Genomic DNA, 17,259 nt, shown 5'->3' with positions numbered 1-17,259 from the left:
TTTTGTTCCGACCCTAAATGGATTTTTGGAATATTAGAGTTCTTTCATGAATAAAGCCTTCAATATTTCTGATTTTACGCCACAGATAAGTTCAAAGAGAAGTAATCTGATTTCGAAGTTCGTTATACAGGTGTCCCAATGGACATTCTGTCAAAGTTTTATCTTACAGCAGCATTTTAGTCTTCAGTTTATCAGCCTCAATGGCGTCAAATAACGGTAATTTAATCAATGGGAGTTTGGTTATATTTTGGCCACCTTGTAAACATATTTGAAGTATTTAAATCAACTTGGTTGCGGTATTTTATTCCGACAATGTCGCGGCTGAATTAACGTGACAAAGTGGAATAATCAACTTTCACAATTAGCCTCTTTAACGTTATTATTTCGTTGTAATTGAATTCGATTAAATACGTGCTTTCAATAGTCCTCTATTATCTCTTTGTTTAGCGTATCATTAGCTATTAAATTGCAAACAAAACAAGTCAAAAAATAATACTTGAGTCTTCGAACTTTTCACTTTTAATGCGATCTAATTAATGACGAAAACGAAATTTAATCATAAGTACACTTCTGTCGGAAGTGACATCGAGAGTTTTTCCCAAGAATATAAACATTACGGAGATAAAGTAGGTTAATGTTTTCATATTAAATAGTTTTGTATCAATTAGTCTAAAAGCGTAAGGTGCATTTTATTTCTTCGCTGCTAATGTATTTTTTTGATCTAATTAATTAAACAACGTTTCCAACACCAACAATGAAATTAAATTAATTTTTTTTTGTCAAATTATGTCTTGTCTAACTTATTTTTTTAATGATCTCGATATACTTTGTAGAAGATGCAAACATAAATAATTTTCCGAATCGATATAGAGCGAGTTAACAGACTTCCTTATTACAGTTTTTTTCAGCCTGTAGACGCTTTCAACGAGTTCATAAATCTTGTAAGGTTATGATTTCATAAGAGAACATTTATTATTGTTTTATAAATATTGAAGGACTTTGGCGTCGCAGGAAGTTTTCTCATTAAATTACACGCTTTTGAAATTAATTGTTTAATTATAATAGTCTAACACTAACTAAATTTGTACTGGAGCAGTGGAAAGTCATTTAAAATTAAGTACCAAGAATTGTCTGACCAGGTCAGGCCTCAGAGAAAACTAATTAAAATTTTGAAAAAATCGAACGGTCTTAAAAAACATTTTTACATTGCATTCTTAAATTAGTGTTTTAATTTTTTAATGTAGAACGTAATACGTCATTCTGCAGTACAATTTTTTACCTACATAACAGTGGAGAAGCCTTTTTATAGGTGCTTTTTATTACGAGTTGATTGTTGACACTTTAATTATGTAAGTTCGTTTCATTCCGACGATTACGATTAATGATCCGTTTGTGTCAATGCGTCAGTAAATTTTCAATGCAATTAAACAACTTAATTAAAGTCTCGATCCGAGTGAAGTTTGTTAAGTTGAATGAAGAATTTAGTCGCTTACGTCATTGATACATTTTATCGGATCTTACTAAAAATATTCAAAGAGAACTTTCAGCGCCATTGCCAAAAGTCAATCATCAAAGATCAAAGACTAAAAAATATTTCTGCTTTGTTTATAAATCCGGATCCACGTGTTGTTTGTTACCAAATTGAACTCTTAGAAAAACGTTTAATAATTAGGCCAAATTGCAAAATGTTCGAACAATAAAGATTAATTCTAGAAGTTTTAATTTTTTGGGTTGGTCAATTGTTCTTACTCTCTTCTCTATTAAATTCTGCTATTTTGACAATTTTACTCGAAAAGCAGTGAAATTTAGAGGAATTACTACATTCTAAACGTTTAGTAAATGGACTAAATTGCAAACTTTTTGAAGCAAAAAGACCAATTTTAGAAATTTTTAGTTTATGGTTAGTCAAATTTTTCGATCGTTGTTCATCAAAATCTGTAACTTTGGCAATTTTATCAGAACGCAGTGAAATCTGGAGGAATTACCATTTTCTAAACGTTTAATAATTGGGCCAAGTTGCAAAATTTTAGAACGAGGAAGACCCATTTCAAAAATTGTTAGTTTATGATTAGTTGAAGTTTTCAATCGTTTTCCGTTAAAAACTGTAAGTTCCGCAATTTTACTTATACATTAGTAAAATTCGAAGGAATGACTGCTTTTAAAAGGTTTAATAATTGGCCCAAATTGCAAAATGTGAAATTTGGAGGAATTACTACATTCTAAACTTTTAGCAAATGGGCCAAATTGCAAAATTTCTGAAGCAAAAAGATCCATTTTAGAAATTTTTATTTTATGATTAGTCAAAATTTTTAATGGTTTTTCATTAAAATCTGCAACTTTCACAATTTTAGTTGTAAATCAATAAAATTTTAAGAAAAAACTTCTTTTAAAACTTTTAATAACTGGATCAAATTGCCAAAATTTCGAACAAGAACAAGTTCACATTTTTTCCAAGACTTTCTGCATTTATTATTCCCTCTTTTTGGAGCTCCTAAAACTCACATTAAAGGAGAAAATGCTGTGTCTGCATATTTTATCCACTTATACAAACCGGAATTTTTGCCTGTGCCTTTTTTTTACTTCCGTAACGCAATAATGAACTCAGTTTTCTGCTTAATTCTACAATACGAGAGCGTCTAGGAAATAAAGTCCCAAAACTGGGCAAAAAAACGTTTGATCGATGTTGCAAATTAAAGTTGAATGGGCTGGCGTTTAACTACATCAAATTTAAAGCAACAGTTTTGAAATGTGCTCGTCGCTTTTCACTGGATTTAATTTTTCGTTTTTTGCATTTACATTTTTATCAGACTTCGAATAAAAAGTTTAAGTTAAAAGTTGGAAATGTCAACAGTGAAACTGTAGGTTGGAAAAATTTAATAACTTTTTATTGATTGTGGAGGTGAAGTGAGCACAGCGGTATTAATTTGTTTATTGATTGGTTTATCCTCGCATTTTATGTTGTGATTATTCGAGTAATGTTGAGGCGTATTTATGCATATTATATTTTCATACATTTCCTTCGCCAGTTTTTGCGTGTTTCGTCCGGCCCGAACGAATTTTACATAATTGCTAGTTTAGCACCGGAACCGTTCTCCAAACAGGCGTTTCATAAAAAATCATGGAAATGCTTGTCGCATTTCAATAAACATGTTCAGGAAAAAGAATTTCCTCGAGTACGCCAGAGCTGCATTCTCCGTAATGAAATAAACAGCTTTCCCGAAGCTCATTATCTTCTTTCTCATCTAGATTGTTTGCACTCACCTTGAGGCCTCTTCCTTCTATGACAGTAGCCGTAAGCCGACTCAAATTTTCGTTGTAGACCAGCGACAACAACAGCTCTCCTAAATTCGACTTGATCTCTTGAGGCTCCTAAGATAAAAATCTGGAATTATTACCCGTTCATCCCCCACAACAGAACAGACCTTTTCCAAGTCTAATTTAAAAAGTTGCTGCTCGGTTCCATCCCCTATTTCTAAATCCTTGAGAGGGAACGTGACATGTCCGATTTCTGATCGTCTCTTGGTCCGACTTCCGTCTATGACAGTCAGTTTGAGGATATGATCCGACATGTCTTTTTGAGAGACCTACGAGGGAAAATCTCATTGGTATTCCAACGGGTGGAGTTTAATAATCTGTTTAAATTTAAGGGAGATTTTGGGGGTGGCGTAATTTTACAACGCTGATAAAGACGTGAGGTTGTACTTACTTGGAAGACCAAAGTTTCGTCGAAGTAAGGGTTGCAAGTTTTCTTCTTTTGTTTGGATTGCAAGTAACGACGTTCGTCGGGCATTAAATGTAACCTGAAAGGAGAAAAGCAGAGATGAGGTAGTTGTGATAAATATTAAAAGACGCGCGGCTGGCAGATTTGCATTGGGAGAAAGACCGTGGAAATTTAACCAATAAATTATTTATAGAAAAGTTTTATTAAGAAGCCGGGGGTTGACAGTCATCGCTATATTTGAGGGTGAACGTAATCTGACATCAATAAATTCGTCTTTTAGAAGCACTCGTTTAAATGCATTTTTTCTGTCTTTTTGAATCAGTTTTTTGCTGTTTTTCTGCTAATTAATTAGCCAACCTCCAGGCCGTTTTAAACCTCGTCCGATTTTTATTTCCTCAAATAATGAGCAGTTTCCTTTATAAAACCTTCAAATAAAAGTCGAGTTGCGAAAAAAAGTGGAAACTGGAGAGAATCCCTCTTTCTTATCGAACTCTTGTGGAGTAAAAAACGATTGTAAAGTGTTCTGTGTCTCAGTTAATCAATAAAAGAATATACGATTACAGTCGAGTGTGCTTTTACCCCTAAAGAAATTGCTTTAAAGCTCTGTTTTCCCCCATCACAGTGCCAGAATAGTACCCTCTAGTAAAACGAAAAGTTATCCCTGTAACTGATAGTATTGACGACAAGCAACAATAATCATGAAATTCTCTTTGAAGTCATGTGTGCAATTACCTGAATGCCAGCTCCCATATTCCCATGATAAGAAAATAATAACATTACCCTACAACTGCATGGAATAAAGTCAGCGAAGCATTAACCTCTTCCAATAAAATTTGTATAACTTCAGCAACCATAATAAAAATTTTATTCGGTGCTTCTGGAATTCTGTCGTGTTTTTCCTTGAAATTGTAATGCCAACAGAACGTTGCTCTTAGTTCTCGTCATGAATGAATGAAATGTTTGTTGTCTACGTTTTCTGCAAGCACGAAAGATCTTACTTAATTTTGTGTGGGTAAGATCTTATTACGTGAGAGCCCTGGCCTAGATCTGGGATTTTCTTTGAAAAATGAGATTTACCGGAAGGAAGGACAAGGATGATGTAGTGACGGTCTAATTTATGGATTGTTAAGAGAAATTTAGAGAAGGTTATATTGGAATAGTTATTACGGCGCAGTCTTTAGAAGCTGCAAGAGATTTAAATCAAATTCAATGCTTCAAAGGGTTGCAAACAAATGGAAAGTTTTGGGAAAAAATGTGCTCCTGAATTTGCCTCTGTTGTTTTTTGTAAATTACTAGAACAGACAAAAGGAATGACGTGCAACAATTTTATTCTCGTGACTTAAAAAAATTAACGAATTTACATAGTGTTGGAATATTTTGATAAACTTTTCACTGGTTTCCAAAGAAAAATTTCTAAAAATTTGTATCTTCGGTCAATTTTTTTTCTAAACTAGCATTTTTAATAAGACGATCAAGAGTGATAATCCCAATAAATTTCATAGTAATCACATTAAAAATGAAGAAACTACAGGGTCTTAAAAATTTGGTAAATACTGTTACTTAATTCTTTTTTAGTCTATAAAACAAAAATTTCTAAAAATTCGATTATTTGAACTAAACTTTTGTAAATTGGTGGTCTTGCTAGAACAGACAAAAGGAACGACGTGTTTAAATTTAATTCTTGTAACATCAAAAATTAACGAATTACAGAGTGTTAAAATATTTTGATAAACCATTTGCTGTTCTTCAAACAAAAATTTCTAAAAATTCTTATTTGCGGTCTAATTTTTTTCTAAATTGGGATTTTTAGTAATACAGTCAAGAGTGATAATTTTCACAAATTTTATTATAATCGAATCAAGAATGAAGAACTACAGGTTTTTAAAAATTTGGTAAACTTGGTTAATTTTTTTATTGTAGTTAATAGAACAAATTTTTTTAAAAATTTGTTCATTTAAACTAAACTTTTGTAAATTAATGATCTTACTAGAACAAACAAAAGAAAGCATACATTTCAGTTTGGTGACACCAAAAATAAACGAGTTACAGAGTGTTGAAATATTTTGATAAACGTTTCCCGGTTCTCCAAACAAAAATTTCTAAAAATTATTATTTTTGGTGTATTTTTTTTAAATTGGCACTTTTAGTAAGACAGGCATGAGTAATATTCTCCACAATTTTTTTTATAATTGCATCAAGAATTAAAACATTGCAGGGCCTTAAAAAAATTGGTAAACTTTGTTAATTTTTTTCTTAGTTAATAAAACAAAATTTTCCTAAAATTCGTTCATTTGAAATATTTTTTTGTAAATTGGTGGTCTTACTAGAACACACAAAAGGAGCAACGTGCATAAATTTCATTCCGGTGGCACCAAAAATCAATGAATTATTACAGAGCGTTGAAATATTTTGCTAAACTTTTCGCTGTTTATCAAACAAAAATTTCTAAAAATTCTTATTTACAATTTATTTTTTGTTTAAATTGCCGCTTTTAATAAGACAGTCAAGAGTGATAACCTCCAGAAGATTCATGGTAATAGCATCATGAATTAAGAAACAACAGGGTCTTAAAAAATTTTGGGAAAATGTGTTTTGTTAACCAAATGAAATTTTTTAGAATTAATTTATATTTTTACAAATATCTGTGAGTTTTAATCTTATGTAGCGAAACGAGCTTTGTATTCAGCACTAGAAGACGATTCCACTTTAAAAAGACGTTTCACAGTAAAAATTTCGTTGAAATTAGTTGATTCGTTTAATTTAAAAAAACGAATTCGCCAGTTTCTTCTCGAAGTCTAAAACGCTCGCAATCACAATTTTTTTTTTACAATGCAAACTTCATTTCTCCGAATTGTTTTTAATCCTTTGCAGCGGCCGAATTTCTCGTCACTAAATGTAACAATTCTATTATTCCCTTCTCCGAACACAAAAAATTAAATTTGTGCTGACAAAGCCGTCTGATTACACTTTCATCAGTCAGTTCCGTCGTTAAACATAAAATGCCTTTGCTCCACTCACCGTACAAAAGGGTCGCAACTATTGACAGTCCCCACTGTTCTTGATGGTAAATTCTTAGCCTTCAGCAAAGAGACCAGAAGCTTTTCAGTCGACGGCTCGTATCGCAGCGAAAACCAGATCCTTCCAATATGACCTTCGGGCCATTGAATTTCATCTAAATCCAACGTGCTTCTGTACAGGGCCGGCTCTATCACGCCGAGACCGTAGCAACCTAAATAAAAAATACGAAAATGTGGTGGAGGCGCCACACTAAACTCTTTTTCTTACTAAACGAATTAGACCTCTGGTTGCTGACCGTCGGCACCAGCAACGATTCAGTGTCAAGATCAGAGTCATCAGGTTCAGCCAAATCCCCTAAGGAAGTACTCCTCAAAGGCGGAAGACTGAAATGTATTTCCTTCGTCCTGCAAGATTAATTTAATGCAAACGAACAATCATATTTCTTTACCCACAAGAATTGCGGAGCTGTGCCTTGTTGCGAAGGATACACAAGAATGCTTGAAGCGGTGTGTTCTTCATCTGCATTTTTGGTTCTTCGCCGACGAATAAAAACTAAAGTTGTTATAATGGTAAGGAGTATCAATAAAGCTCCAACTGTCAATCCCAAGAAGAGAAGTTCTGGAAAAGAAAGTTAGATACAGTCAGTTATGCAAATACTCGAGATTTTCAATGCGTGCGGTTGCGTAGGAAATGACGAATTTATCACAATTTAATTTCGGATGACTCAGGGATTTGATAAAATGGGACTAATTTTATTATGGAAACCTCAAGGAACAAGCCAAGCGCCGACAAAAGGAAATATAAATTAAACGTAAATATTTTATTTAGGCGAGACTCTTAATTTTTTCAATGATACGGACGAAATAAAGTTACTTTTTAAATAAAGTGAATCGAATCAGTTACGGAAAGTCGTTACAATTTCAAGCTCTTACAGGCACGTTTCGCATTTTACTTTGTTTGTTTTACGAAGTTCTGCATTACTGAAATAAGAAAACAATTCTTAGAGAAGCACGTGTTTTAACAGTCTTTAAAACTCGTTGATTTTATAAAAACATTTATAAAAAATTGGTTTAAAATCCACGCAACTACATATTATAACTGATTGACATTTGGCACAATCAATCAATACTGCCCCACTTCCGAGTTAAGAACTCTTCAGTTTTGCCACGTTGGTAGCGTTGATTGCTTCTAGTTCTGATTAAACACCGCTAAAACGTGAAATACTTCAAATGTAATTAGTTATTGATGAATGGTAAAGTTCAATTTTCCGGCTCTTTCATGAGTTACGACAGTAATAGGAGGAATTAATTAGGGGGCTCCCTTCAGAATACATCACTTAGATAACGCATGAGATGAGAGCGAGGCCTCATTATGACCTGTTCTTGGGATATTAATAAATCAAAATTAAAATTTGTGACTAAGTGTGAGGTTCTATAAAAACATGAATTGGAATTGAAAAAGATTGTACATATTTGGTAATTTTATCCCGGCGCCTCCACCATATTTACGTTTCAAACATGGTGCAGTCTGGTTTAGTACGGAAATAACTTTGAATTTGAATAAAACTCAGTGGCTGGAAGATCACTCTGACACAATACAGTTTTTGGTTTGAATGGAGCTGCATTCCAATAAACCCGAAATTAATATTTTTTTAAAACGAAATCGACGTTTTTCAACTTTTTGGTATTTCAACTCGTATTTTCTTCCGGCAGTTTTAGTAGTGAGTGCTAATAAAATGGATTGAAACATATCTTTTTTTACAAAATCAGCGCCTTAAATCATCAGTTTAAAAATTCTTTTGTGGCGCTCTATGAAGGTCACATATTTCTCCATGGAAAATGTCTAGATAAGGTATTTTACGATTATTAAATATGTTTTTTTCACAATTTATATTATGCACCAGGTGGTTCCATTTTACCGCCCATAAACCGAAGATATTAAAAAATGTTTATACAATACATGTTATCGTTGATGGATCGTTATAGTTCGTTTTTAATGGATTATGCCGAGTCACGCTATTACTTTATTGCACCACCAATCGGTGGAAATAATATACATTTGTTATTCCTTTATTACACTACTCTATTGTGAGAAGAATCCAAATACTGGACAATTGAATTTCGTTCAGCGTCACGACTAAAATTATGACCGTTTCCGATCCTGGGAAATGGTTGGTCCATTGAAACTCTAATTACATTAGTCAACAAATGTTTCGGAATGTGAAGTCTGAATGTTTTACTTGATCAGGCCCGGCTTCGGAGATAATCTTGAAAAATGGTTTTTTTAATGTACTGTGCGGTTTTTTGGTCTAATGTTTTAATCATTTGAGTCATGAGTGATATCCTCCACAAATTTCATTATAATCGCATGAGAAATAAAGAAACTACTGGATCTTAAAAGATTTGGTAAACTTTGTTAATTTTTTTTTAATTTATGAAACAAAAATTTCTAGAAATTTGTTAATTTGAACTAAACTTTTGTAAATTGGTGGTCTTATACTAGAACAGACAAAAGGAACGACGTGCATAATTTTTATTCTCGTGACACCTAAAATCAACGAATTACAGAGTGTTGAAATATTTTGATGATTCTCTCGCAATCCTCTAAACAAAAATTTCTAAAAATTTTTATTTGCGTTCTAATTTCTTCCTAAATTGGCACTTTTAATAAGACAGTGAAGAGTAATAATCTCCACAAATTTATAATCGCATCAAGAATAAAGAAATTACACAGTCTCAAAAAATTTAGTAAAATCTGTTAATGTGTTTTTTTTAATTTTTAAAACAAAATTTTCTAAAAATGTAAATTCGTGGTCTTACTAGAACAGACATAAAGAATGACGGGCCTCATTTCTATTCTCGTTACACCAAAAGTTAACGAATTATTAATTAGTAAGTGTTGAAATATTTTGATAAACCATTCGCTGTTCTCCAAACAAAAATTTCTAAAGAAATTTATTTGCTGTCTAATTTTTTCTTAATTGGCACTGTTAATTAGACAGTCATGAGCAATATTCTCCACAAATTTGATTATAATCGCATCAAGAATAAAGACACTACAGAATCTTAAAAAAACATTGGTAAACTCTGTTATTTTTTTAAAGTTAGAAGACAAATAAATTGGCAAAAAATGACTTTCACGGGGATTTCTGTAGTTTGATAGAAACTTAACTATTTATCTTTTCAATGACGTATAATTAAGGTTCATGATTTTGCGAGTTTTTGAGCAAAACTGAAAAAACCAAAGTGAACGCTGTGTACTCAGAAAAAACTCATTTTAGAAATATCTCTGAGTCCTGACCTGATGGAACAAAACGGACTTTGGATTCAGAATCAGAATGCAATTCTACTGCTCCAGTTCAAATTTCGTCGTGTTATTACCATCCCAAGACATTTCTCCGGGAACAGCATCTCATTAAAATATTGGTCGAATTATTCAAAACGTGTGAATCATTTCTTATTAAATTAATTTAAGCGAGTATCACTAACACGGAAATATCGCCTTTCTGTGTTTCATATAGGATTTCATCAAAACCTTTAATCTCGTAATTGCCCTCCCACTTTATTAGTATACATAGAAAACTTAGGAATTCTTTGAGTTTCCCTCTGAAGACACTGAGCTGTTGACTTAATAATTTACCATGCCCTTGGTATTCCCCCGGTGTTTGCTCCGAGACAACGTATTCCTTCAACGTTTCTCCCGTTGGCAATGATGAGATGTCCCTTGGAGGTGTCGCGGATGATCGTACATTTCTCAGAATTGCCAATTTGTTTATGCTTTGTTGATCTTTGTGCCAAGTGGTTAGAAGTTCACGTTTCCACAATTGATTTTCCATTATGAAGAGATTCGGTTTGCGGTGGAGTTGTTACTCAGGCATCATTACAGAATCACATAATTTAGCCTGCAACAAATCAGAAAGTCAATAAAATTGAGATATTTGAGATAGGCAGCTAACTATACAGGGCGTTTAACAATGAAGTTGCCTAAAGAGATTATTGTTGTGGGCTCGTTTACGTTTATTGGTACAATTCAATTGAAATTACTTTTCCTAAATTCTATTAAGAAAAGTTAGAAAGACCTCAATTTAAAACAGTTTCCATTCTCTTGAAACCGGACGTTTATTTTACTAAGGATGTCAACAAAAGTAATTGCAGCTATTACAAAATTAATTTATGAAATTTTGAGCCAAATTACAAGCATTTTTAAAAATCCAGTTCGATGTTGACATCTCCTAAAATTCTAATCGATTTTCTATACAAACTATTTAAATCACAAAACAGCGTTAAATTATCTATTTTCTACTAATTTATTTACTACTCGTAGTAATAAACTAATATTTTATTAGCCAATTTATAAACTAGCTCGTTATTTAATGTAATTGCATGCTTTGATTATCACGTCTAATTTCGCCTCGTAATGAAGTTATTAAATCAACAATAATATCTCTTCTAATATTTGGTTTAACAAAAAACTGTTTGTCCTTTTAATTATCGGAAATTAACGCGCCCAGCTTGAACCAAGTTCCACACGGAAGTGTAAATTAATTTTCAAATGAAAATTCACCTAAATTTCCCGCTTTCACATGGTCTCTGAGCACCTCTTCATTTTCAATGCGGATTTCATCTAAACTCAATTAAGCGATTATTAAATCTGGGGTCATGGCGTTCAACCATTTTGGAAACTCGGCGGAAATTGTCACGATTTTTGTTGTTCAAGCTTTTTAGTTTTACCGGTTTTTCTTTGTAGCCGTTTGATATGATTATAGTCATAAAAAGCACGAGCGAATTTTATTCTCAATATCCTTTTTAATTTTCCATTTGAAACATTTCATGCTAGTTGATTTCTAATTTTTTTTAACTTTGAACTTGTTAAAACATTGCTTTTATGTCTTTTCCAACTTTTATAAACTGTAGCATCAAAATTTAAAAAAGTGCGATTTTTAATGACAGATGTACCAAAAATGTTTTGTTTGTCTTTGAAAATAAAAATTTCTGTAATTGGTGTCTTTCGCTCTACAATTTTGCAATTTGGTAGAGTTAATACACAACTCTAAAATAGTATGTTTCCTAAATTTCATAGTTGTAGCACTAAAATTACCAAAATTACAATTTTTTAATGACGGATGCCGGAAATTTTTGGTTTGTCTTGAAAATAAAAATTTCTTAAATTGGTATCTTTCGCTCTATTATCTTGCAATTTGGTATAGTCAATACACGACTCAAAAGGAGTAAACTCCCCAAATTTTATAGTTGTAGTACTAAATTAACCAAAATTACTATTTTTAATGACGGAGGTAGGAAAATTTTGGTTTGTTTTGAAAATAAAAATTTCTAAAATTAATGTCTTTTGCTCTACAATTTTATAATTTGGTAGAGTTAATACACGACTTAAAACTAATAAATTCCCTAAATTTCATAGTTGTAGCACTAAAATTACCAAAATTACGATTTTTAATGAAGGATGTAGGAAATTTTTGGTTTGTCTTGAAAATAAAAATTTCTAAAATTGATGTCTTTTGCTCTGCAATTTTATAATTTGGTAGAGTTTATACACGACTTAAAAGTAGTGAATTCCCCAAATTTCATAGTTATAGCACTAAAATTACCAGAATGGCGATTTTTAATGACGGATGTAGGAATTTTTTGGTTTGTCTTGAAAATAAAAATTTCTAAAATCGATGTCTTTTTATCTACAATTTTATATATTGGTAGAGGTATGTAATACACGACTTGAAAATAAAAAGTTTCCCAAATTTCATAGTTGTAGCACTAAAATTACCAAAATTACGATTTTTATTGTCGAATGTGAGAAATTTTTGCTTGGTCTTAAAAATTTTTTTTTTTTGAAATTATGTCTTTTGTTTTACAATTTTGTAGTTTGGTAGAGTTAATACACGACTCAAAAAAAGTATATCTCATAAATTTTATAGTTGTAGCACTAAAATTACCAAAATTACGATTTTTAATGACGGATGTAGGAAAGTTTTGGTTTGTTTTAAAAGTAAAAATTTATAAAATTGGTGTCTTTCGTTCTACATTATTGCAATTTGGTGTAGTTAATACACGACTTTAAAATAACAAGTTCCCTAAATTTCATAGTTGTAGCTTTAAAATTATTAAAATTACGATTTTTAATAACGAAGTAAGGAAATTTTTGTCTTGTCTTAAAAATAAAAATTTCTAAAATTTGCCTCCTTTACTCCACAATTTTGCAATTTGGTAGAGTTATTACACGATTCAAAATTAGAAATTTCCTAAAATTTCATAGTTGTAGCACCAAAATTACAATTTTTGGAGACGATGTCTGAAATGTTTGCTTCGTCTTGACAATAAATATTTATAAATAAATATATCAGACTTTTTTTTGTATTATCTTGTGACATTTTGGCGTCGCAGAGGTGAGAACCGCTGCCTTAACAGCTTATAAAAGTTTCTAATTTCCGTAATAGGTCAATAAGTAATTTCCGGTATTACACCACGTCTGCTTTTCGAAGAGCCAATTTTTTGCGTTCCTCGATATGTTCACTTTAATAAAAATCTATCGTTACATAATTTATTACCGCATTTTAGTAACGGTTTTTATGCTTTTCCTTAAAAGCTAATTAATTGCTTGGACATTATTTTAATCACGGTGGTTCCATTTTTCCATAATCATTCATTATTCAAACAGCTGTTGCAAAAAATACAAATTGTACTCAGCGAGAAATTCTATCCGTTTTTTTTTTGTTAGATGACGGGTGCCTTTCACTACATTCTTGTATTAAAACAGACTTTTTTACATTTACAAACTTGTAATTCTCGATTAGAATCATATTAAAACAATGTAAATTCCATCAACTTTCAATTCCACGTCCTCTCCGAATACAATAACCACATATTATAAATTTTCCAAGAGTTCACCCGAGGAAATAGCCACACAAGGAAACTTTATGATTATTTCCAAGGTACATACATGTTCAACCTCCCACATTTGGTTTCCTTGCGATTTTAAAACAGCTCGTCTCAGGAGACTTTCCTCGCACTCAAGAAAAAAATCGTATAAATGTTTGAGTTGAAACCTGCAAGTGCTGAATGCGCCCACAACTTCACCCATTACACCCTATTTTATCGTTGTCCGTTCTAACTTTGGTAAAAAAAGCGTCACGTTCTGCATACCAAACGACTGATTTCTGTTAGATAACGTAAAAACTATCACATAGGTAAGAAAGAACAAAGTTGAACGTGCTGTTTGTTGGCGTGTTCTTGGAATTTCCTCGGAGTGAAATGAGTGCGGTTTGGTGTAATGTGTGATTAAGTACTTTCATAAATCGATAAATAGCACTGAACTTGGAAAAAGCAATTTCTCTTGATACACTTTGATTAGATTAAGTTGTTTTTATTGGTGGTGATACGCAGCTTTTGTTTGTCTGTCTGGGGCGCACAGAAACTGTTTAGGGAAGTTCATTTTCGGGAAATGACAGATAGACTGAGATGTGTTTAAAGCACAATAAAAATAATCTCGTTATCTAACTGAGGGCTCTTCTTAAGTCGCTTTCTATGAATTGAATGTTATTGAAAGTTATAAAATATTGTAACAAAGACCTCACATAATTCTTACGCATGTTAAATAATAATTTGTGAGTAATAGATTGTTTTTTTGAGTGCTAATGCAAAGTGAAAGTTGTATTGTCTGTAATAATTCAAATGTGTTCAATAAACTTATTTAAAACTGGCGGACAATTTACAAAATACAACGCAGTTTAGTCCTTTCAGTCTAATATCTTAGTTATTTACGAATGATTCAACACCAAAGTACTAAAATTACGATTTTTAGAAAAGAATATCGAACATTTTTGCTCCGTCTTAAAATTGAAAATTTCTAAAATTAGTGTCTTTCGCTCCATGATTTTTGCAATTTAGTAGAGTTAATACACGACTCATAAATAATAAGTTTTCCGAATTTCATAGTTGTAGCACTAACATTACCAAAATTACGATTTTTAATGATGGATGTAGGAAATTTTAGATTTATCTTAAAAATATATTTTTTTTAAATTAGTGTCTTTCGCTCTATTATCTTGCAATTTAGTAAGGTTAATACACGACTTAAAAGAAGTAAGTTTCCAAAATTGCATAGTTGTAGCACCAAAATTACCAAAATTACGATTTTTATCAGTGGCGTATGTCAGAAATTTTTGCTTCGTCTTACAATTAAAAATTTCTAAAATTGGTTTCTTTTACTCCACAATTTTGCAATTTGGTAGAATACACGACTTAAAAATAGTAAGTTGTCCAAATTTTATAGTTGTAGCACTAAAATTACAAAAATTACAATTTTGAATGACGAATATAAGAAATTTTTGGGTTGTCTTGAAAATAAAAATTTCTAAAATTGGTGTCTGTAGCTTTAGAATTTGGCAATTTAGTAGAGTTAATACATGACTCCAAAATAGTAAGTTCCCCAAATTTCATAGTTGTAGCACTAAAATTACCAAAATTACAGTTTTTAATCACGGATATAGGAAATTTTTGGTTTGCCTTAAAAATACAATTTTCTAAAATTGGTGTCCTTTGCTCTACAATTGTGCAATTTGGCAGAGTTAAAACACGACTTAAAAATAAGAAGCTCTCCAAATTTCATAGCTGTACGATTAAAATTACCAAAATTACGATTTAAAATGACGGACTGCGAAAATTTTTGGTTTATATTGACAATGAAAATTTTTAAAATTAGTGTCTTTCGCTCTACAATTTTGCAATTCAGTACACTTAATATATAACTCAAAAATACTAACTTCCCCAAATTTCATAGTTGTAGCACCCAAATTACCCATTACCCACTATTTTTAGTGGCGGATGTCGGAAATTTTTGAAAATTGAATTGCATTGAAAATTTCTAAAATTAGTGTAATAATAATACGTTGACTAATGATTTAGAAATCAAATGCGATCAACGCTCGGTGTTTTTTTTTAATTAGAAAATTAGTGAAGTGCCTGCCCACTATTGGAGAGGAAAATTTGTCACTACTAATTCTAGATCAGCAAACAAATATATCCCCAAACGATTTTTTTTCTCCTATTCCTGAATTTTGCTTGGAGTTCCCCTTAATATTTCCAGGTTGTCATCAAAATAAATTTATTCATTTTGCAATTACAGTGTCACCATTTGACTGTAACAACCCAACAAAAAGTAACTTTCTCTAAAATCACACTTACACATCGCCAACCGGTTAATAATAAAAAGATTGTCACCGGATAAAATTTCAATCGCTGTGATACTAAACAATAATTAAATATCTGTAGTGGTTTCTTTTTCCATAAAATTTTAAAAGAAAAGCATGAAGTTGGTCATTTAAATGAAGGATGACAATTGAGAAGAATTTACATCCGTTGCGGTTGTGTTTATTTTCTACGATAAACGATCCATGAATTCTCACGTTTTTATGCTTAATTTGATTAGAGATTTCAAGAGTAACACGACCTAAAAGGGTGTGTTGTTATCTAATCCGATTTTATCGGTGTTAATATTCGATACTAAATCAATACATTTGATTTTATGTGTTTGCATTTTGTTTCTGGGGCAAGGATACCACAACATTGCTGGTGACATGAGCAACCGCAGCTGTAGTGTGAATTGTTAGAATGGTGGTGAGGACATGACAATGAAATAATCTCATGGATTTTGAATTTAGGCGTCTAAAACTATCGCGAGATGTTTCTAATTCGTAATTAGTAACTATCTGAAAATGACAATTTTTTTTTATGTTGGTAGTACTGGATGATATTCTGACACTTTACAATTGACATATTAAGTTTAACCTCAAACTGTCAAGTAGAGCTACCAACCCATTAAAAATTTCAAGGCCTACTTCGACTTTATCGTGTTATTTTGTAGCCATGGGTGGAAAATGACTATAAATAGCAACAGAAAGAGAAAATGTGTTGTTAATGAGCGCAATTAAAGTGTGCACACATTTAAATGGCGAGAAAACAGTTTGTAATTATTAAATATCGGAATTTTTATTTTAAGTTTTTATTAATCAATTACATCTAATTAATCAATAGAAAATTATATAATAATTAGAATTGAAAAAGAATTAATAACTGAATTCGTGCTATGAATGCGTTTGTTGACATGTTGTCTACAAGGTGCGATGGTGGTGTAATGGTCAGCATAGTTGCCTTCCAAGCAGTTGATCCGGGTTCGATTCCCGGCCATCGCATAGTTTTTTTTTTTGTTTTATTTCTTCACTTTTGACAATGACATATCCTCTAAATTCAAAAAGGAGCTAAATTTTTAATTTGTAATTGCAACGAAAGCTCCGAACTCCAATAACACAAATTTTGATGATTCTGCAGGATCTAGGAAGCTTTGACCTTTATGTTGGCAGTCCTGTTATCTATTGAGTTTAACATTTCAGAACTCCCACAGTCATCATCTCGATTTTTGCATAACAATTAATACTTAACCTCAAACAAACAGAGCTACCAACTTAAATGCAAATTTCGAATGAAATTAAATCACGTTTCAACACCTTATCA

The 17,259-nt window shown here is 31.7% G+C and overlaps 1 protein-coding gene and 1 non-coding gene across 3 annotated transcripts in view; one reads left to right on the top strand and one right to left on the bottom strand.

The window, feature by feature from the left end:
• Positions 1-17,259, bottom strand: part of LOC148171280 (synaptotagmin-15-like) — a 65,210-nt gene that overhangs the window by 30,357 nt on the left and 17,594 nt on the right. For both annotated transcript variants that reach the window (XM_088040886.1, XM_088040888.1), the window contains exons 2-8: positions 10,379-10,640; positions 7,192-7,357; positions 7,007-7,143; positions 6,740-6,950; positions 3,707-3,800; positions 3,423-3,584; positions 3,262-3,369 (exon numbers count right to left, since the gene is read on the bottom strand). In XM_088040886.1, the coding sequence (XP_087897012.1) occupies positions 3,262-3,369; positions 3,423-3,584; positions 3,707-3,800; positions 6,740-6,950; positions 7,007-7,143; positions 7,192-7,357; positions 10,379-10,574 (1,074 nt within the window). In that variant the 5' untranslated portion in view covers positions 10,575-10,640. The remainder of the gene's footprint in view (positions 1-3,261; positions 3,370-3,422; positions 3,585-3,706; positions 3,801-6,739; positions 6,951-7,006; positions 7,144-7,191; positions 7,358-10,378; positions 10,641-17,259) is intronic.
• On the top strand, positions 16,869-16,940 carry TRNAG-UCC (transfer RNA glycine (anticodon UCC)). The gene has a single exon. It is a non-coding gene; the product is annotated as a tRNA-Gly (tRNA).

The sequence above is a fragment of the Gnatocerus cornutus genome, chromosome 7 (assembly GCF_029298725.1).
Source record: "Gnatocerus cornutus isolate USDA-ARS CGAHR chromosome 7, icGnaCorn1.1, whole genome shotgun sequence".
In the NCBI taxonomy this organism is placed as follows: Eukaryota; Metazoa; Arthropoda; class Insecta; order Coleoptera; family Tenebrionidae; genus Gnatocerus; species Gnatocerus cornutus.
Note: the sequence above shows the minus strand (reverse complement) of the source record. Positions and strands in the feature narration are given on the sequence as shown.